This window comes from Macaca thibetana, chromosome 9 (assembly GCF_024542745.1).
Source record: "Macaca thibetana thibetana isolate TM-01 chromosome 9, ASM2454274v1, whole genome shotgun sequence".
Classification (NCBI taxonomy): domain Eukaryota; kingdom Metazoa; phylum Chordata; class Mammalia; order Primates; family Cercopithecidae; genus Macaca; species Macaca thibetana.
In genome coordinates, this window is record NC_065586.1 from 111049697 (window position 1) to 111072254 (window position 22558).

The 22558-nt window shown below is 41.4% G+C and overlaps 1 protein-coding gene across 1 annotated transcript in view; it reads left to right on the top strand.

The window, feature by feature from the left end:
- Window positions 1-10594: 10594 nt before the first annotated feature.
- The window catches only part of TRUB1 (TruB pseudouridine synthase family member 1), a 37492-nt gene continuing 25528 nt past the window's right edge, over window positions 10595-22558 (top strand). The window contains exons 1-2 of the mRNA XM_050804265.1: window positions 10595-10951; window positions 14707-14805. Coding sequence (XP_050660222.1) covers window positions 10666-10951; window positions 14707-14805 — 385 coding nt within the window. The 5' untranslated portion in view covers window positions 10595-10665. The remainder of the gene's footprint in view (window positions 10952-14706; window positions 14806-22558) is intronic.

Here is a 22558-nt window from a genome sequence, read left to right on the forward strand (position 1 = left end):
AAAACATTCAGATGTTTTTTAAATTGTGGAATAGATACCAAATCAGATTCGAAGGAACATATCCAAACCTTCTCCAGCCAGCGCCCCCGCCCCCATCAATTTTACATTTAAAAGCCTGTAAAATATTTAAAAAGAAGATCATGATTTTCTAAATTCAATTAAGTAGTAATAGGAAAGGTTGAAGCTTTCAGTTTTGAGATGAAAAACGACAGAGGGTAAAGCCTGCTTCCTTGGTTCGCCTCTAGGCATAGACAATGCTAAATAAAAGGCTTTTCATTCAACCTGGTAATGGGAGACATCCATCACCTCTGTCTCCGAAGCCAGCCTTAAACCCTTCCTCAAGTGGAGAATATTATTAAACGTTTAAAGAAAACTGAAGTCACAGAAGGACATTTCCCCAACCTATGACAGTGTAAATTAATCAAGGAAGACAATTTGTATGTTATCTTCAAAATGTGAATAGAAAATGGTTTTAAATATTCCAAATCCCCAGAGCCTACTTAAAAACATATTGACAGCACTTCCCCAAACTGTTTATAAGAATGCCTCAGTTTGCAGCAGTGCTCAGTATGAAAGTTTTCTCAGGTGTCCATTACTGAGCAAGTGCATAATAAACATTTGTTATGCAAATAAATGTTAAATAACATAAAAATAGTCATAGCTACTGTGTTATTTTGGCAGCATTAAAGACAACATTTGACCAATTCCAGAGTAGTCTGTTCTATTGTATTTGTAATGTATCCAACATATATAATCACCATATTTAATATGCTTATGTTATAAATATTTATATTAATGCAATTTAATAAAAATTCAATATTTGTAATTGTACATATCCATTTAATTTGAGACTTTATTAAATGCCCTGAATGTCCCTGTGTAGCATTCTGTACATTGTAGAGAATCAATTACGCCCCGCGAATGAATGTTCTGAGGGCTCAGGAGTAATTACAGGGATTTCTTTATGGACTAAAAAGGAAAAAATTCTAGTACTCATATTTTTATATATTGTAAAATACCTTCATCCTCCCAGGCCTCTGCATCTTGTCCCCTCATTTCCACCTCTTTGCCCTTTAAAATGTTCACATTTGTCTTACTCCAAACTCCTAGGTTGAGGGCGAGAGGACATGCTGTCTCTTTTTGCTTATTAACGTGAAAATGTGCTGTGTACTTTTGGATGGAGAGGTTGTGTGAGCCAGCGAATGCACTGGCAGGTGGACTAGTTTTTGCTGCCAAATTAGTCAGCTGAGATAGGAACAGTAATTTATTTGAATGGACATGGGTTGACAATGCCATAAAGTACTGGTATAGCTTAATGGAAGAAACTGTCAAGAAAATGTAGGTTGGGCTTGGTGTGATTCGGCAAGCATCAGAATGTCTCCATGTCCACAAGTGTCTGCCCTTCCTAATCCAGGCCACTGTCTTCTGGATTCCTCGGCAAAAGTGCAAATATCCCTAGAGAAGTGACACATCAAATGATTATCAGGTGTTAATATTATGTTGAAATCACTAATATGAATTTTTTTTTTTGAAATGGAGTCTCAACCTGTTGCCCAGGCTGGAGTGCATTGGCACGATCTCGGCTCACTACAACCTCTGCCCTGGGTTCAAGCAATTCCCCTGCCTCAGCCTCCTGAGTATCTGGGATTACAGGTGCCCGCCACCACATCCAGCTAATTTTTTTGTATTTTTAGTAAAGACAGTGTTTCACCATGTTGGCCAGGCTGGTCTTGAACTCCTGACCTCGTGATCCTCACACTTCAGCCTCCCAAAGTGCTGGAATTACAGGCGTGAGTCACCATGCCCAGCCAAGACTGCCTCTTTAACAAAAGCAGAGGACAAGGCGTCTTTGAGACAGAGAAAGACCTGGAATATGAACTGTTGCAGAGAGTCAGCCACGTTATGTTATCAGGACCCTATAACCATGCCCTCATTCTAGACATGATGATTCTGTTATTGCTGTCAAGATCACATGAGCTGTTCTGGTGGCCATTTTATATTTACACAAAGGTATATTGCACTCATGTAAGGCTCATTCTAGACTGAAATCCTCAAGACTTTTCATTTAGGTTGATTCTAACCTATATTTTCTTTCTTTTTTTTTTTTTTTTTTTTTGAGACGGAGTCTCGCTCTGTCACCCAGGCTGGAGTGCAGTGGCGCAATCTCGGCTCACTGCAAGCTCCGCCTCCCGGGTTCACGCCATTCTCCTGCCTCAGCCTCCCGAGTAGCTGGAGTCCTACAAGCATGCGCCACCACGACCGGCTAATTTTTTTGTATTTTTAGTAGTGATGGGGTTTCACCATGTTAGCAAGGATGGTCTGGAGCTCCTGACCTCGTGATCGCCCGCCTCGGCCTCCCAAAATGCTGGGATTACAGGCTTGAGCCACCGCGCCCGGCCGATTCTAACCTATATTTTCTATGACCTGATCTTGAAAATTGTTTTTTAGCATTCACATGTGAGGGCCTAATGGTCATCTCTGTAAAAATTCAGTTGCATGTGGCCAGCTGACATATGCTAGGTGCTCAGAATTTACCATTCTGGAAGGTCTTTCTGTTCTCAAATGCGCTTACTCTTTTTTCCTAGCTGCTTGTCAATGGAAAATGATGTACACATACTTTCTATAGCTTCATCCAAGTCAACGATACCTACATTTTTGGTCAGAACAGGGCCCCAGATGCTGCCCTGTTACACAACACCAAAAACTCTTTTGAGTGACATAATCCATTGAACAGCATGCTTTCCCAGTGGTTATTCCAATTTTTCCTACAATGCCCACATTTCATCATCTTGTTCTTAGGAATATCATTATATACCTTACCAAATAGTTTGCTTAAGTGCCGATAAACCATACCTACTGATTTCCTTCACTTACCAGTCTAGTGAACTTATCAAAGAAGGAACTGTGTTGGTATAACATGACTTGTTTAAAAGGAGTTCTGAGGGAAGAACTTTTCCTTTTACATCTAGCACAGAAGCTCAAAACACATTTGCAAAATTCTAAGCTGTATACTGCTAAATCCCCAATGCTTTACACATAGTAGATTCTTGATAAATGTTTGTGGAATTAATAACCCATTCTGGTTTTTTATGACCACAACTTCCTTTCTATACAACTATTCTTTTTTTTTTTTTTTTTTTTTTTTTGAGACAGAGTTTCTCTCTCGTCCCCCAGACCGGAGTGCAATGGTGCGATCATAGCTCACTGAAACCTCTGCCTCCCTGGTTCCAGCAATTCTCCTGCCTCAGTCCCCTGAGCAGCTGGTATTACAGGCACCCGCCACCACGCCTGGCTAATTTTTGTATTTTTAGTAGAGTCAGGGTTTCACCATGCTGGCCAGGCTGGTCTTGAACTCCTGACCTCGTTATCCACCCGCCTAGGTCTCCCAAAGTGCTGCGATTACAGGCACGAGCCACCAGGCCCAGCCTATACAACTATCATATAAGGAACTTATTTTGGAATTTTGCCCAAATTTATTGCTTGTAGTTCACTGAATCTGGCTTCAATTCCTTTTGAAAATTGAAATATTTACCCAATTTGTGTCTTCTGCAATTACTCCAGAGGCAATTCTTCATTTTTCCTCTAAGATCTTTGGCAGTGGGTGTAGTAGGCTTTGAAGGATTTGGAGGAGGCAGGGGTTCCAGTGCCAGCTTCTTTACTGTGCAGTAAAGAGTTAAGGCCGTGTGATGGTTAATATTAAGTGTCAACTTGATTGGATTGATGGATGCAAAGTATGGTTTCTGAGAGTATCTGGGTGTTTCTGGGTGTGGCCAGAAAAGATTAACATTTGAGTCAGTGGACCTGGAGAAGACTCACCCTCAGGAAGACCCACCCACACTGTGGGTGGGCACCACCCCATTGGCTGCCAGCACAGCTACAAAAAGCAGGCAGAAGAAGGTAGAAGGAGCCAACTTTCTGAGTCTTCCGGCCTTCATCTTTCTCCCGTGCTGGATGTTTCCTGCCCTCAAACATCAGACTCTACGTTCTTTGGCTTTTGGACTCTTGGACTTACACCAGTTGTTGCCAGGGCCTCTTGGGCCTTTGGCCACAGACTGAAGGCTGCACTGTCAGCTTCCCTACTTTTGACATTTGGGGACTCGAACTGAGCCACTACTGGCTTCCTTGCTCCTCAGCTTGGGCCTATAGTGGGACTTTACTTTGTGACTGTGTGAGTCACTTCTTAATAAACTCCCCTCTATATATACATCTATCCTATTCTGTCCCTCTAGAGAACCCTGATTAATACAGACAGTAAGCTTGGGGTACTCAAGTTTTGCACATTTAAAAGAAATGACTGACCCTTTACCAGCTCCTGGGAGACAACCTCTAAGCCCGTGGAGTATCCCGCCTGATAAAAATGTTTTTGTGTACCTTAGGCCCTGAGCTACTGCTGTATCAGTTTGATTTCTAGGGGACTACAGACTGAGTACCTAAGGTCAGTCATGGAGGCGCTGTGTCTACATGACTGATCCCCAATAAAATCTCTGGATGTCAAGGCTCAGGTGAGCTTCCCTAATTAGCAGCACTTCATACACCTTTGTCACACTTCAGTGCTGGGAGAATTAAGCACTGTGCATATGTCAGTTTAGAGAGGATAACTGGCCTTCATCCCACGTGCTTTGCCTTTTGCTGATTTTAATCTGTGTCCTTTTACTATAAGAAACTATAACCATGAGTATTATAGCTTTTTGAATCCTTGAGTTTTTCTAGTGAAGCCAGCCTGAGATTGGTCTTGGGAACTCCTGACATATCCACTTACTCTATGTTATCAATGTGTCCTTGGTCATATTAACTAATCTCATTTAGTTTCAGTTTCCTCACCTATAAAATGGGGATAATAATAATAACATCTACCTTGTAGTGAAGTTCCAGCACCCAGCCTACACTTTATTTTCTCCACAAGTATAACTTGAGAATTACTGTAGAAATTATAAGAAAATGCTATGTCAGCACACAATGTATGTTTAGCAAAAGTCTGTTTCCCTAAGCAGTTTCTTTTGTAAGTTCTCATATTTCCCCTCTCCCCCAACCCTAAGATATAATTGTTGAGACCAGACGATCTCATCTCAGCTAGTCTAAGGAGGTGTCCTCTTCCAATCTTTTCACCCTTATGGACACCATTCTCTTTTTATTAATTGTTTGCTTTTTCCATTTCCATCCAAAAACTGTTCTCTTTGATGAAGAGTACAGGAAAAGTCAGAGCTTTGCTTGGCATTTGTCTTCCCTCACCTTTATCTTACTGGCCTTAAGCAGTAAATCTATCTCTTTTTCTATCTTTTTTAAAAGTTCAGTTTTGTTTTATTCTACTATCTCTGGAATGTTTTCCTATTCTCAGATCAATTGGAATGTCAGCTTTTCTGGCCTTACTCCTACATGTTTGTGATGAGTCCTAGTATTAGTTTTTTTTTTTTTTTAAATCTACCCTTCCTTTTTCAAAAAAATAAAAACACATTCTTTGCTTAATTTTAAGATTTATTTTGTTGCTATTATTTTTCTTAATTACAGAAGGAATGTATGGTCAAAATCTAAACATTACAGATATTTGTACCTTAGAAGGTAAAATTTTCTAGATGCCTGTTTCTCAAGATATCATATTTCCTTTAGACTCTTCAGTTCATAGCAGAGTTCTTGTGCAATCAGCCACTGGTTTCTTTAATTACCTTACCATTTTCTTCCCTGTTAGGAGAATTTTCAATTGCATAACAGAAGATATTTTTAAAAGCATTCCAGCTCTCTCAAATTTCATTATGGAAATCCTGAAAAGATGGAACATGTTCATCCTTTTCTCTGGACTTTAAAACTATGTCTTTCTCAAGTCTACACACAGGTTTGAGCATACTCAGCTTTCTCTCCCTGGTTTTTAGGAATACCTTTTTGTGCTTTTTTTTTTTTCTTTTTTTTTGAGATGGAGTCTTGCTCCATTGCCCAGGCTGGAGTGCAGTGGTGCGATCTCAGCTCACTGCAAGCTCTGCCCCCGGGTTCATGCCATTCTCCTGCCTTAGCCTCTCGAATAGCTGGGACTACTGGTGCCCACCATCATGCCCGGCTAATTTTTTTTTATTTTTAGTACAGACGGGGTTTCACCATGTTCACCAGGATGGTCTCGATCTCCTGACCTTGTGATTCACCTGCCTTGGCCCCCCAAAGTGCTGGGATTACAGGGGTGAGCCACTGCACCCAGCCTGTACTTCATTTTTTAAATGAAGGACTTGGACTATGTGGTCTAAAAGCACTCATCATTGCTACTTTCTCGGATTCTACCATCCACAGAAAGTTGCAGAGGTGAACAACATTTGACAAGCCTTTGTGAAGACCAGCTTTCCCAGGCATACATGCCTGTGATAGCGATCAGAGAAGTGCCCCAGGAATGCAGCCATGGGGGAGCTAGTGACAAATTTAGAGTCCCTAATTTTTGAATCTTATTAATTAATGAATCTTTGAGGTACATGGGTGGTTGAAGGCAGCATGGAAGCTGGTCTAGAAAGGTGGAGTCTTATTATATGACTTTAGGTGATTTTATTCTCTACCTCTGTTCCATATGTGTAAAATGAGATAATGGAATTTGAAGTCAGGTGTGGTAAGCTACACTTGTGACTTACATCTATTATTTTATGTGTTCAGCACTCCACTTTTCAGGGAACAGGCACTAACTCGCTGTTTCAGTCAGAGTTCTTTCAAGGGACAGAACTAATAGGGTAGACGTATATGAAGGGGAGTTTATTAAGGAGTATTAACTCACAGGATCACAAGGTGAAGTCCCACAACAGGCTGTCTGCTTGGCTGAGAAGCAAGGAAGCCAGTCTGAGTGGTAACACGGTGAAAAACTAAAAAATACAAAAAAAGCCGGCAGGTGGCGCGCGAGTCCCAGCTACTCAGTGAGGCAGGAGAATGGCGTGAACCCGGGAGGCGGAGCTTGCAGTGAAGATCTGAGATCCGGCCACCGCACTCCCCTGGACTCCGTCTTAAAAAAAAAAAAAAAAAAAAAAAACCACTCAAAAGCCGACAGTGGAGCCTTCAGTCTGTGGCCGAAGATCTGAGAACCCCTGGAAAACCACTGGTGTAAGCCCAAGAGTCCAAAAGCCAAGGAACATAGAGTGTGATGTTTGAGGGCAGGAGGCATCCAGCACAGGAGAAAGATGAAGGCTGGAAGACTCAGCAAGTCTGCTCTTCCATCTTCTGCCTGCTTTATTCTAGCTGTGGTGGCAGCTGATTAGGTGGGGCCCACCCAGATGGAGGGTGGGTCAGTTTCTCCCAGCCCACTGACTCAAATGTTAATCTCCTTTGGCAACACCCAGGAGCGATACTTTGCATCCTTCAATCCAAGCAAGTTGACACTCAGTATTAACCATCACACCAGCCTTTATAGAAGTTTCATTCATTCATTCATTCATTCATTCATTCATTCATTCATTCAACAGTATTTATTGGCTGGGTGCAGTGGCTCATGTCTGTAATCTCAGTACTTTGGGATGCTGAGGCAGGCGGATCATCTGAGGTCAGGAGTTCAAGCCTGTGCCAACATGGTGAAACCCCGTCTCTACTAAAAATACAAAAAAATTAGCCAGGTGTGGTGGCAGGCACCTGTAATTCCAGCTACTTGGGAGGCTGAGGCAGGATAATCACTTGAACTTGGGAAGCAGAGGTTGCAGTGAGCAGAGATTGTGCCATTGCACTCCAGCCTGGGCAACAAGAATGAAACTCCGTCTCAAAACAAAACAAAATAAAACAAAACAACCCAGTATTTATTGAGTGCTATGTCTGACACTATTCTAGGCCTTGGAGACATAGCAATGAATACAATATTCCTGTCCGCATGAAGCTGATATTCTGATAGAGGGCATCGGACATTAAACAAAATTAGTAAAATATGTGGTATAAATTAGTCCATTTATGTTACTCTAAAGGAATATCTGAGACTGGATAATTTATAAAGAAAAGAAGCTTAATTGGCTCACAGTTCTGCAGGTTGTGGAGGAAGCATGGTGTGGGCATCTAATTCTGGTGAGGGCCTCAGGAAGCTTCCAGTCATAGCAGGTGAATGGGGAGCAGGCACATCATATGGCCGAGAGTGGGAGCAAGAGAGCAACAGCAGGCAGGTCCCAGACTCTTAAACAACCAGCTCTCACATGAACTAACTGAGTGAGAACTCATTTGTCACCCGGGGGATGGTGCTAAACCTTTCATGAGGGGTCCACTCGCATGATCCAATCACCTACCACCAGGCCCAACCTCCAACACTGGGAATCACATTTCAACATGAGATTTGGAGGGAACCAACATCCAGATCATATTCATGGTATGTCAGGTGAGATGTGCCATGGGAAAAAATAAAGCCAGAAAGTTAGCTAGGAAAGTGTCATGGTAGAGGGATAGAAAGAATGAGGTATTATGTTCTACAGGTGGTCTGGAGTGACTTCATCCAGATGGTTTTTGGAACTGGATCAAAATAGGATGGTTTAAAACAAGGATGTGGAATGAAGAGTTACAATAAAAGGCCTATTAGAAGAAGGAAAGAGGAATAAAGACACAAGTGGACCTGGCGCGATGGTTCGTGCCTGTAATCCCAGCACTTTGGGAGGCTGAGGCAGGCGGACCACCTGAGGTCAGGAGTTCATGACCAGATTGACCAACATGGAGAAACCCTGCCTCTACTAAAAATGCAAAATTAGCTGGGTGTGGTGCCACATGCCTGTAATCCCAGCTACTCAGGAGGCTGAGGCAGGAGAATCCCTCGAACCCAGGAGTTGTGGGAAGTGAGATTGCGCCACTGCACTCCAGCCTGGGCAGCAAGAGTGAAACTCTGTCTCAAAAAAAAAAAAAAAAAAAAAAAAAAAAAAGACACAAGTGATTAGCATAAAAGAAGGATGTGCAGCCAGAGACAGAGAACTTTCTAGATTCTGAATAGTGTACCAGTGTATTTCTGATAAATCATCTCCCCCGTGCCCCCTAAGCTGGTATGAATCAGTTTTCTGTTGCTTCTAACCAAAAAGCCCAAACTCATACTTGTATTGGAGCAAGAAAACCTGTGAATTCAAGGCCTGCCCAATGTGGGAGATATTGGTTACCTTAGAAAAACAAAACTTGGTGCTTCTGATCCCAAGAATGCCGATATGATAGCAGAGTAGAATTAATTTAGTTGTGTCCTAGCATCCCAGAAATCAAACGTGCAAGAAATATCAATTTCTTCATTTTGTTTAAATCAAATTAACTCTGGTCCTACACTGAGCTGATGGAAAATTCGAATATAAGCATCATTTGTCACCCCTAGTTCTGCTCTCCCTCTGCATCCCTCTGCATCCTTCACCCCCAGAGCCACAACAGAAACAGGGAGGCTTGCTGATGTCTGGACAATTGGGAAAAGGCCTCTAATCTCCAAGTCGTCATTGGTCAAGCCTTCCAACCTTCCCTGCAAGTCCCTGGCTCTCTGCTTCCATGCCACAAGAACAGAGAACTCTTTCCTGAGGCTAAAGGACACCATGCTCCTTGGGGTGCAGTCATCTCTTCTGAAGTCATGACATCTTCCTGGAAAAACGAACATCTTGAAGCAGGGCCAGGTGTCCACTAATCTTTTGATATGCCAATCTTTTCAGTTAGCTTAGGCTTTTATAATAGACCACAAGAGTAGGTGACTTCCTTCTAGGAGTTATAGCTTTCCGCCCTGAAAAAACTCCCTCAAATTTTTTTTTTCCTTTTAATAAATTGTTCTGCCATGTGTTTGTTGTACAAATGGGTGCAAGTTCAAATGGGATCCCATAACTGGTGATTGTGAGCAGCTAAGGGGCATCATTAAAATACCAGATGTTAAAGTCCAAAAGTATGATGAGGAGAAAGAGTGACTGTAAAGAAACCTAAAAAACAATGAGGACAAACTTTATCTGTCTCACAATACTTATGATAGCATTTAATGTATCTGGTGCAAAAGTAATTTTTCTCCACTCTGCCTTATGCTGGGATCAAAACAATATTCCTCAGTCTTGTTGAGGAGTGAATAACTTTTAGGGAGAAGGTCTCAAATGGAAAGTAGTTTAAAGTTTACGAATTGCAAGAATGCCTTTTGATATCTAAGCAATGTGTACTAAGGAATGCAACCTACTGAAAAGCTGGTATTCAAAATCGGAATTATTAAAAATTGTAGTGGAGGCAGTGGGGGCTTGGAGGGCGGCAAACAGGAGTGCATGAAGAGCATCAAAATAAGCCCAAGTGATTTACCATTGGCTTGGTTTCTTCGGGAAATTTGAAGAATTCATACTTATTTATACGTTTTCAAATATTTATTTAAGTGCCTACAACGTGTGAGACATCTAGGATGTCTCGGCAAACGTGGTACATAAGTTCCTCACTCCAATAGAGCTCACATTTGGATGTCTTCTAATTCTGAACCTGAATGCAAGAGCACAACACAGTCAATGAAGCAGTGAGCCCAGGAAGCCATGGATCTTCACAAGCCCCAGGAAACTCAACATTTAAAACTTTCTATTTAAAACATAAGGGCACAGCAGGCTCTTGGTCTGTATGGGAAGGCCATGGACTACAATTCCCACAAGCCCTTGTGACCTCTCCGTTCTGCGCAGCTTCGCGGTATGAGAAAGAGGGTCCTGTCAGGCGCACTCTTGTTGCATCATCAGCGTGCGCCTCCACCATGAAACAGGTTTGGACTACAAAAGTATGGCCGCTTCTGAGGCGGCGGTTATGTCTTCGTCGTCTTTGAAAACAGACACATTCCCTGTCCTTGAAACTGCAGGAACGGTCGCAGCAATGGCTGCGACCCCGCCAGCAAGGGCTGCAGCCGCGGTGGTTGCGGCCGCGGCCAGGACCGGATCCGAAGCCAGGGTCTCCAAGGCCGCTTTGGCTACCAAGCTGCTGTCCCTGAGCGGCGTGTTCGCCGTGCACAAGCCCAAAGGGCCCACTTCAGCCGAGCTGCTGAATCGGTTGAAGGAGAAGCTGCTGGCAGGTACTGCAGCCCGGGTGGGGACCAGGCTGAGGCGGTCGCTACGAGAGGGGAAGCACATTAGGCTTTTTGCGACGCTCGTGATTCAAGAGACAAAAGGAAGGGAAAGGGAGAATGACCATTGAATTAGCTCTGGACAGAAATCTCGGGCATCTCGGGCTTGGACTTGCCCTGGCACGAACTCTTGTAGCCTACTTGGCAGTTGTTCTCAGTGGGAGGAAAAAACCCATACTTACACAATAAAACCCTGCCCTTGGGCGTGCAGACCTATTTTCTGTAATCTGATCCCTCAGGAGGCTTTTGTTGGGTTCATGTGGATGAACCCCAAAAGGAAGTACTGGCACTTACCCCCAAAGTTGCATTCCTCAGAATGTATTGGAAATGCAGATATACTTCGTTAACCAAGACTTAATAAAGTCGTTTTCATATTTTAGTGGGCCTAACAATTACTTAGAGTCTCTTGTACAAATACAGATTCCTAATCCCTGCCCTGTCCGAGATTGTGATTCGGACGGTTCAGGGTATTTTTAGGAAACTGCAATTCTAAATAGTTGCTCCAGGTGATTCCAGTGTAAGTGGTTTATGGACCACGTTTGAGGAACACTAAATATAACTTGGTCACTAAGCTGAGAGTGTTCTTTTTATTGATTCGTTTATTCACGTATACTGGGAAAATACTAGAAGAGCATAAAGAATCACCCCCTTAATCAACTCGGATGATTTCACACATAAAGCATCCAGGATCCTTAAGTTCGTTGGACATATACACTAAACCAGGTCTGTGCTAGCCTATAGAGACTTGAAGATAAAAGATACTGCCTCTTACCTTAACTGAGCTGACAGCCTAGTGATTTCTGCACCCTGTGGTTGTAAAACTAGTTAGCTAGGTTATTCAAGGTTCTCCAGAGTTTGGCCGTATTCTGTCTCGCCATTAAACCAGTACAGGGACTTTCTTATATTGTTTAGTGTCCCATGGAAAACTTTACACTTAAAAAAAATGCAAAAATAAATTATTCTAATGGGAATTATAACTGACAGTACAGATTTAAATGTTTATGGGCAAATAGGCACGCTCCTGCAGATGTTTAATTCCAGTATCACGACTACTCATTCTTTTATTGAAGTTTTGCTTTGTTGCCTGAAAGGATGACTCATTCAGAGGACGTCAAAGTAAGGAATTGCATCAAGGATATGTATTGTGGTGTCATCATAGTTTTTTAGTTTTCCTATATAGAACTGCTGGTTTCCTGATTTGTTAACTAAACTCTGGGTTTCTTTTTTTGTTATCCTTAAGGTAATGATTACCATTCTTTCAGACAAGTTTCTGACAAAGCCATATTCTGGCCTTCTGGCTAATCTCTCTAAGAACTGAATTTTCTTGTTGAATCTTGGTTAAAATGATTGTTTCAAGGCTGTTGCTAGGCTAGAATCTTTAGCTAGAGACATTCTCATTATCCTTGATTTCTATATTGTTTGTGATTGGCCTATTCTGTATTTATGTTAGTTAGGCTATGGCTTTCCAGATGTCGTTATAACTGGCTGTCAGAATTACTTGGGAAGTATTTGAGACGGAGTTTCGCTCTTGTTGGCGAGGCTGGAGTGCAATGGCATGATCTCGGCTCACTGCAACCTCCACCTCCCGGGTTCTAGTGATTCTCCTGCCTCAGCCTCTCAAGTAGCTGGGATTACAGGCATGCACCATCAACTCTGGCTAATTTTGTATTTTTAGTAGAGATGGGGTTTCTCCGTGTTAGTCAGGCTGGTCTCGAACTCACGACCTTAGGTGATCCACCCGCTTCAGCCTCCCAAAGTGCTGGGATTACAGGCGTGAGTCACTGCGCTCGGCCTTGGGAAGGTTCTTAAAGATACCTACATTCTAATGTTAGCTGTGTTTGACAACCACAGTCAGTGGTTGTGTCCTCCAATACCATTCCTTGTCTTTCTTTGCGTTGATTCCTGTTATACTGCAATCCCTAATCTTTGTCTGTTGGGATCCTTCAAAGCCCTAAGTGTACCAGAATTTTATAGCTAGAAAATACTTTAATAAAAATCCACGAATACTTAGTTCAGTGGGGTGAACCAAATTCCCCACTTTATATAGTAGAGGCAGTATGTCTGCAAGTTAGAAGGAGGTATATTTGGGCACAAAGGGAAGATAGTATATTTATGGGGCCTTCCTACTCCAAGGGGTGTCAGGTTGAAAATACAAAGAGTTCCCCAAAAGGTTTCTGTTAATTTGTGGGTGAGAGATCCATGATGGGTTGCAAGTGACAGGTCAAGGGTTTGAAACTGAGGTCTGGCCTTTGAAGTTTATGTCAAAGCAGACAGCCATACCCTTCTAAGTACAGTGATGTCATAATTAGAGAATGATGCCAGGGTGTTCCAGAGACCATGGTTCTGACTCAGTAGAGTGGTAATTTTCTTGGGAGGCCGAGCCACCCAGCATTCTTTTGGCCATTTAATCTGGCTTCTGCATTTCCATTGTTGCTTTGATTTCCCTCCTCCCTTGTCTGTCCACTCATTTAGTTTTCTTTGCTTTATTTTCTTTCTACTCTGCGTCAGTGTTGATAAGGAAGGTTTGACGGGCTTGGGGGCAGGTATAGATCAATATAGCAGTTCCTGCTTTTCTCTTCTTTCTCACTTGACATCTAATAGTCAATACTCTCTCAATATGTTATATGCCATCATCAAAACAATTTATAATTACCCAGAAGGAAGCACTGGCCCTGTCTCCCCAAAATACTTTCAAGTAACATTATTTTGCCTTATTTTTATTTTTTTTAAATAGGATAGGATCTCATTCTGTTGCCCAGACTGGAATACAGTGGCACAGTCTTGGCTTACTGCAACCTCTGCCTCCCGAGCTCAAACAGTCCTCTCCCCTAAGCCTCCCCAGTAGCTAGGGCTATAGGTGCACACCACCATGCCCAGCTAATTTTTGTATTTTATTTTGGATAGAGACAGGGTTTCCCTGTGTTGCCCAGGCTGGTCTCGAACTTCTGGGTTCAAGTGATCCATCCATCTCGGCCTCCCAAAGTGCTGGGATTATAGACATGAACCACTGTGCCTGGCTCACTTTATATTTACAACAGGAATATGAGATAAGCCAGGCTGGCATCCTCTTTTTAAAGATCTAAATGCTTAGGAAGTTAAGGTGCAACTTAATCTTAGCTGCTTTCCACATAATGTTTTGTTGAGATTCATTTCTTTAATGAATTGAAAATTTTGGTTTTTCAATTTCAAGGAGACAGCGAATACAGGGAGTTTGGGAATTTGGTGTATTTAGAAATAGCCCTGCATGAGATGTACTCCCAGTGTTAGGTAGCTAGAGATGCCAGCAAAGACCATGGAAGAGATTTAGAAATGGAAATTGAGGACTTTTAAAAGTATCTTTGTATATAAAAATTAACTTCTTTTCATGATTCTCTAAGAGCCCACCACTACCAAGAATTTACTAGATTTTTGCAGGTTAGTTTGGATATTTACCCACCTTTTAAAAATGCCATTTTTCTCTTAGAGAATGAATTCTAGTGTCTTGATAGCTAATTTTGGAATACTCTTTCTTAATAATTTAGGGAATATACATTTTAAAATCTTTTCTTTACTAGTAACGAGGTCATAGTCTCTTAACATGTGAAGTTTGTATAATACTTTTTATTTGTTTTGAAAATGCCATTCCCTCTTCCTCCCAAGTTTATGGAAATCCTACTTAATTTGTCGTGGTAATCACCTTTTTTTCATCCCCATTACTCTCGTAGAAGCTGGAATGCCTTCTCCAGAATGGACCAAGAGGAAAAAGCAGACTTTGAAAATTGGGCATGGAGGGACTCTAGACAGCGCAGCCCGAGGAGTTCTGGGTAAGAGATATGAAAGGAAATTAAGTGTCCACTGTCACTTAATATCAGAAAGAAACACTGGTTGAGAACAGATAGATTGACTAAAGCCTTATATTTTTCACTATACTTTGGAATGTTTCAGATCTACTGGATATATATAGTGCCGTCTTTTAAAGAAGCCTTTAAATCGTACAAGGCCTACAAGGCTGTTAGAAATAGCTACTTTTATGTGTGGATGGGACTTTGAAAAAAGGTTTCTCTCTGTGCAGAAAAGAGTTAACATAGCAGGCCTGAAATTACTATCTTTAGAAAGGTCTGCTTGCACAGCTTGCCCTTGGCTGGTATCTGGGAACTTGGATTTTAGGAGTGTTCCCACCCTTCGCTGTCTGATAAGGCTGGTTGGCTATGCCTCAGATGTTTCTGGGAACACCAGCTTTCCTTCTAGGAATCTGGAATTTTGCTCCACTGCTAAGGCAGAGGGTGCCTGAGTGATCATCCTCTCAAGTCCCCAGTAAAACCTGTGGGCACTGGGGTCAGGCATGGTGGCTCACGCCTGTAATCCCAGCACTTTGGGAGGCTGAGGCAGGCGGATCACGAGGTCAGGAATTTGAGACCAGCCTGACTGACATAGTGAAACCCTGTCTCTACTAAAAATATGAAAATTAGTCGGGTGTGGTGGCATGTGCCTGTAATCCCAGCTACTTGGTAGGCTGAGGCAGGAGAATCGCTTGAACCTGGGAGGCGGAGGTTGCAGTGAGCTGAGATCATACCACTGCACTTCAGCCTGGGTGACAGATGGAGACTCTATCTCAAAACAAAACAAAACACAGCTTTGGGCACTGAGTTTCTAATGAGCTTCCCTGAGCGAAACATTGCACACGTGTTACCGCTTTTTTTGTTAGAGAAAGCAGCACGCTCGAGCATCGTCTCACAGGAGGGGGAGAGGATAAGGAAGCTTGTGCCCAGATTTCTCTGTGTCTTTATCTCTTATGGTCCAACTGTGTATTCTTACTACATCACTGTAAAAAATCTGAGCTATATATCAATCTTTGAATGTGGGCTGGTCTTGGGGACTCTTGACAAGGTAGAAGGCTCTGTTTGTCTGCCTATCTCTAATCTGATCTCTGAAATCAACTCTCTTGAGAAGGGGAAGCTTGAGAGGAAGTCATTTTCTGCTAGAGATATATTAGTTGACTATTTTATTGCTTGTGAAGGAAAATTAGTAGAATTGATCAAAGGGAATAAAAATATTTTATCCTTTTTTATTCCATCTGTTTTTTGTTTTTTGTTTTTTGCCCCTGGTGGAGATTCTGAAGTGCAAGTGTGTTATACACAGGCTAGGGTATATTTTACTCTGTAACTGCATCCTTAGTCACAGAACTACCTGCATACATTGGGATCCCTCTCAGTGCCCCCTTCCTCACATACGAGAAACAAACTTTTATGGAACAATACTCATCTTTTTACATGCTCTGGTATTTTATATTTTATTCAGTTTCATTTACAGCAAAAATTAGGTACAAAGGAACAACAGCAAACCTTGATCTAAGCTATCCAAAGTAAATGAGTGCTTATTTAAAAGGATAAAATTGGTGAAGAAAATGGTATGCTTCAAGAACATTATAAACTGTATGATTTTTGTATTTTCTAAAATTATAGGTTTATGTTGGCAGTAATATTTTTACTTGAGGTTAAAATAGAAAAAATCAGTTCGAGACCAACCTGACCAACATGGTGAGACCCTGTCTCTACTAAAAATACAAAATGTAGCCTGGTGTGGTGGCATGTGCCTGTAATGCCAGCTACTTGGGAGGCTGAGGCAGGAGAATCACGTGAACCCAGGAGGTGGAGGTTGCAGTGATCTGAGATCCCGCCATTGCACTCCAGCCTGGGCGACAAGAGCGAAACTCTGTCTCAATAAATAAATGAATAAATAAACAAACAAAATAGAAAAAATCAGGCTGGGCACAGTGACTCATGCCTATAATCCTAGAAATTTGGGAGGCCGAGGTGGGTGGATTGCTTGAGCCCAAGAGTCCGAGACCAGCTTAGGCAATATGGTGAAACCCTATCTCTATAAAAAATTTAAAAATTAACTGGGTGTGGTGACACATACCTATAGTCCCAGCTACTTGGGAAGCTGAGGTGGGAGTATCACTGGAACCTGGGAAGTTGAGGCTGCAGTGATCTGTGATTGCACCACTGCACTCCAAAAAAACAAGCATAACAAAACAAAAACCCCAGCTAATAATAAGCATTTATTGAGCACTTACTGTATATAAGGTCTTCAGTTTTGGGCATTCGTAAGTTCTATAGTTTAATTCTCATTGTAACCTATAAGAGAAGTTATTACTATCCCCATTTTACAGAAGAAGAAAGGAAGACCCTGAGAGATAAAGTAACATGTTCACTGTCAGAATTAGTGAGTGACAAAGTCAGGATTTGAGCCAGATCTGCTCAGTTCCAAAGCATCTGCCCTATTGTGGATGGCAGATACCTGGCGCTCCTGCTTTTGTTCCTCATGCCCTGTGCTCTTGGCAGAAATTGGGGCTTCATGATTCTTATCAGCTTAGCACTTCAGTAGCCTGTACCAGTTGATTAGAGTTGGCCTTTGAGTTGAAGCCTATGTTCCTAACCCTTCTGCTTTACTGTTTTCCAGGCATAGCACCACAAATACAAGAAAAGAGAGGATAAGATCTGTTGCTTATTTATGAATAGATCAATTTCTATTAATTTCTAGTGGCAGTTCTTCATTGGCATGCAGAAAATAGTCATATTCAAGGCAGTGAATGAAAGTTTATTTTTTACCCTAAACCTAAGGCAAGCTTGTCCAACCTTTGGCCTGCGGGCTGCATGTGGCCTAGGGGGGCTTTGAATGCAGCCCAACACAAATTTGTAAACTTTCTTAAAACATCATGAGATTGTTTTGTGATTTTTATTTTTTTAAACTCATCAGCTGTTGTTAGTATATTACATGTGTGGCCCAAGATAATTCTTTCATTGTGGCCCAGGGAAGCCAAAAGATTAGACACCCTTGGCCTAAGGGATCTTGTTGAAGCTTCCATTTTAGTATTATGAAGGGGCTGAGATTTGTATGTGTGGAAGAAACTGTATTGGAAACAGTTTTCTGGTTGGAGGCTTAATTTATATTTGATCACACAGGGACTTTTATGATGATATAATATGTTCATATGTCAGATGTATTAATTTTTCTTCTAATGCATGTGATTTCCAAGGAGAGAGAAAGTTTAAAAAATTGTTGGTGTTTAGTCACAGAGTAAGGGATGTTTGTTGTCCAAGTTAGCAGTTCTGGAAACTTATGAGAAGACGATTTTTGATTGTGTGGTAAAATAAACACTGGACTCTAATCATACTTCGGTTTACACACTGGCTACTGGCTGCTTTAATTACTAACTATATACACCCTAAGAAAATCCCATAACTTCACTGAATGTTTCTTCATCTCTTAAAAGAGGATAATGTCTACCAAAACTGAGTCAAAAGGTTTTCAAAAATATCTTACAAAATACTTATAGTATGTAGATATATACTTTATCCTGTGAAGTGTTGTATACAGGTCTTTTTTATTTTTATTTATTTATTTTTTTGAGATGGAATCTTGCTCTGTTGTCCAGGCTTGAGTGCAGTGGCGTGATCTCGGCTCACTGCAACCTCCGCCTCCCAAATTCAACTCCCAATCCCTGACTAGCTGGGATTATAGGTGACTGCCACCACGCCCAGCTGATTTTTGTATTTTTAGTAGAGTCAGGGTTTCACCATGTTGACCAGGGTGGTCTTGAACTCCTGATCTCAAGTGATCTGCCCACCTCAGCCTCCCAAAGTGCATGGTGAGCCACCATGCCCGGCCAAAAGGTCTTTTTTGAAAACAAACAAACAAAAGAAAACAAACTAAAACTGGACCTGTGCAAAAAAAATACACTTTTTCTTTCAACATTTTTTTTTTGCAATATTAATGATGCAGTTAAGAATTTAGCTGACAATTTAAGATTATAACCTGAAATTCAGGTTTATAATTCTATAGCATGATTGCTAGAGGGTTCACAAGTTTCTCAAAAATACATGGTAGGCAGGCCGGGCGCAGTGGCTCTAATCCCAGCACTTTGGGAGGCCGAGGCGGGTGGATCATGAGGTCAGGAGATCAAGACCATCCTGGTTAACACGGTGAAACCCCGTCTCTACTAAAAATACAAAAACTTAGCCGGGCACAGTGGCGGGCACCGGTAGTCTCAGCTACTCGGGAGGCTGAGGCAGGAGAATGGCGTGAACCTGGGAGGCGGAGCTTGCAGTGAGCGAGATGGCGCCACTGTACTCCAGTCTGGGCAACAGAGTGAGACTCCGTCTCAAAAAAAAAATGGTAGGCAAAATATGGCCCTCTAAAGGTGTCCGTGTCCTAATTTTCATAACCTGTGAATATATTAGGTTACATCACAAGGAGCATTAGGGTTGTAGATGGAATTGATGTTGCTAATCAGCTGACTTTAAGATAGATTATCCTGAAATTTCCAAGTAGACCCAATGTAATCATAATATTCTTTAAAAGTGGAAGAGGAGGCAGAAGAGAGAGTCAGAGGACATGTGGCAGTGGAGGCAGAGGTTGGAGTAATGTGGGTTGCTGGCTTTGAAGAGTGAAGGGGATCACAAGCCAAAGAATGGGGGCAGCCTCTAAAAGCTGGAGGAGGCAGGCAAGCAAAAAAATGGGTCCTCTAGGGGGGCTCTAGTGAAGGATTCTCCCCTAGCACCTCCAGAGAAGAACACAGCCAAGCCAACCCTTTGATTTTAAGCCTAGTTAAACCCATTTCAGGCTTCTGACCTCCGCAACTGTATGATAAAAAGTTTGTATTGTTTTAAGCCAGATTGGTAATTTGTTACAGTAGCAATAGGAAAGGAATACACCTGTTTATCATAAATCACTTAAAATGTAAATAAAATTTCTATATACCATTTCAAAAATGATGTTTTTAAATTTTAGAGGTTATACAGTGGGAAAATTTCGAAAATACAGGAAAGTTGAAAATAAAAAATTATCCATTTTCCACCTTTCATCAATAGTCAGTTAACATTTTTGCCATATTTCCTTGTAGCTTTTTGTCTATGTGATTTTTAAAGTTGAGCTCTACTTCACTGTGTGTACTTATATATCCATTTTTTAAACTTAACATTGTAACATAGACATTGTTCATGTTGATAAGCTCTTTGTAAACTTTATTTTTAATGGCTATAAAATGTTCCATCATATGGCTAAAATACAATTTGTTAATCATTTCCCTATTTGAGGTCCCTGAGGTTATTACCAGAGTTTTATCAGAACTGATTTTGTGAGGGATGTCTTTCTAGATAGAACTTTTTGTTTGTTTTGTTTTTAGTTTTTATTTTTTACCGACACATCTGTATCAGCCAGGTGTTTCAGATTCTTAAAATAGATTCCTACAATTGGAAAGATACGAGCCTTGTAAGATGATCCTATAGAAAGCTGGAAATACATGTATGGAGTCCATGCCTGTCCTAGAGAGACTCTCATCATAAACAAATTCTATCTTTTTGGTTTGAGAATAGGATACTAGGACATTGGATAAGTTTGGAGATAGTTGTTTTTGGTTTTGTTTTTTAACAGAGAAGACATTTGAGTGAGCACAGAACACTTGGGAGATAGAGTAGGAGAGTAGTGATTGTGCAACAGTGCATGGAAAACCCTGTCATTCATCCACTCTCTAAATTCTCCACACCTTTTCAGATGTGGTGCCTTTGCTCATGTTTTTCTTTTATAAGCTGCTCATCTCTCTCAGCACCTTTGGTTGTAGAAGTCCTACTGGCCTTTCCAGGTTCAGCTGAAATGCCATTTCCTACCTTTGAAGCCTGCCTGCTTGCTCTTCTATACTACTAATGTAAAATTTCATTTTGTTCTTCTGGTTTTGTTAATATCTCTCTCTCTATTAGATTGTTAAATCACAGCTGAAGCCAGGTCTTATTTATTTCTGCACCTACACAATAAGTACTGAAAACAATTTTGAGTGATTGAAGGCAAAACATGCTAAGTAAAAATTCTGTCCAGGAAACTAACCTGTGAATGAAAAGCTGCTGGTTGGCTAGGTCCCAACTCCAGATAATTTTTCTATATGCCACCACCATATTAGTCTTCATAAAATTCTGCTTTCACTAATCACCTTACTTCAGTGGCACTTGGTTATTCTTAGGTATAAAATGAGAGGATTAAGCTGGGTAACTCTAAGATGCCTTCTTTTAAATTTTATCCTTCTGGGTCACTAAACTAGCTCAGAAACGATCATGAGTTCAGGATTTCAACCATGTTAAAGTCAAACGTGTCAGCCTGCTTCTAAGATACCCTGTGTTCAGTTGATAAACCCACTGTTCTCATCCTTGTATCTGAGAGTTTGTGCAATTATTTTCTTTTTTAAAACATGCTTCTCTTCTCTCTGTTGTGTTCCCTGTACATCCTTCAAAGGCCTAATACAAACTCTGAAATGCTTGAATGAAGCGTTCTCTGGCCTCTTTAGTCATTTAGAATGCTCCCACCTTTGCCTTGCTATGGCAGCTGTTCTCTCTCTGTTCATTTTGACACTTAATCATATACTATCATATTGTTATTTAGCATTTTTCACTCATTAGGCAACATTTCTTGAGCACTGTATTTTTCTGTATTTTATTTTCCTGATGAGATTATAAACTGTTTTGAAGTTAGGAAATGTGTCACAAGTTTCTTTGCTTTTCCATTGGAAGTATTCCTCTTGGGATTATGTTTATAGTAGTTGTTCAAAAAAATATTGTTTGGGGATTTATTTGATTGGGATCAAATTGCATTGAATCTTTCCTGTTTGCCTCATCAGCAGTAGTATCTACAAGTTCTGTCATTTGAAGAGTATTATGCTCTTCAGAGGATTACTGAGGGCAGACTGTTTTGATCTTAGACCTTGAACTATATGACTTGGATCAATACAGATGAGTGCCATAGAAGTTTTGAGGGGGTTGGAATAGACTTTATGAATGAGTTGGGGCTTGAGCTGGGCTTCAAAGGATTGACTTTGAATACTTTAATAAGGAGTTGGTACTGTAGGCACTGGGACCCTACTAAGGATTGTTTGGGGGGCTTTGTAATGTGAAAAATAGGGTTTCAGAAATGGTTAAGAAGTGGTATGAATTGGAAGAGAAAGGGGTAGGATGTAGAACTGTCAGGTTTGCAGTGATGTAGGCTGTTGGCAGTGAAAAGAAAGCCTAGGTGAGTTAAGGTGGCAGAGGGAATGGAAAGGAAGGGGGTCAGCTCTTAGACCATTTGGTTTGAATCTTAACTCTACCAGGTACTGGTTGTGAGATGCTGGACAAAGTTCTTAGTCTCTTATTCCTGTTTCCTCATCTATCTCATCTATCAACAGGGGTAATTATACCATCTTTTAAAGTTTTTTTTTTTTTTTTTTAGATGGAGTTTTGCTCTTGTCACCCAGGCTGGAGTGCAGTGGAGTACAATGGTACGATCTTGGCTCACCGCAACCTCCACCTCCTGGGTTCAAGCGATTCTCCTGCCTTAGCCTCCCAAGTATTTGGGATTACAGGCATGTGCCACCATACCCGGCTAATTTTGTATTTTCAGTAGAGATGGGCTTTCTCCATGTTTGTCAGGCTGGTCTCGAACTCCTGACCTCAGGTGATCTGCCCTCCTCAACCTCCCAAAGTGCTAGGATTACAGGCGTGAGCCACCATGCCTAGCCTTTTAAAGTTGTTATAAGGATTAAATGGGATAATG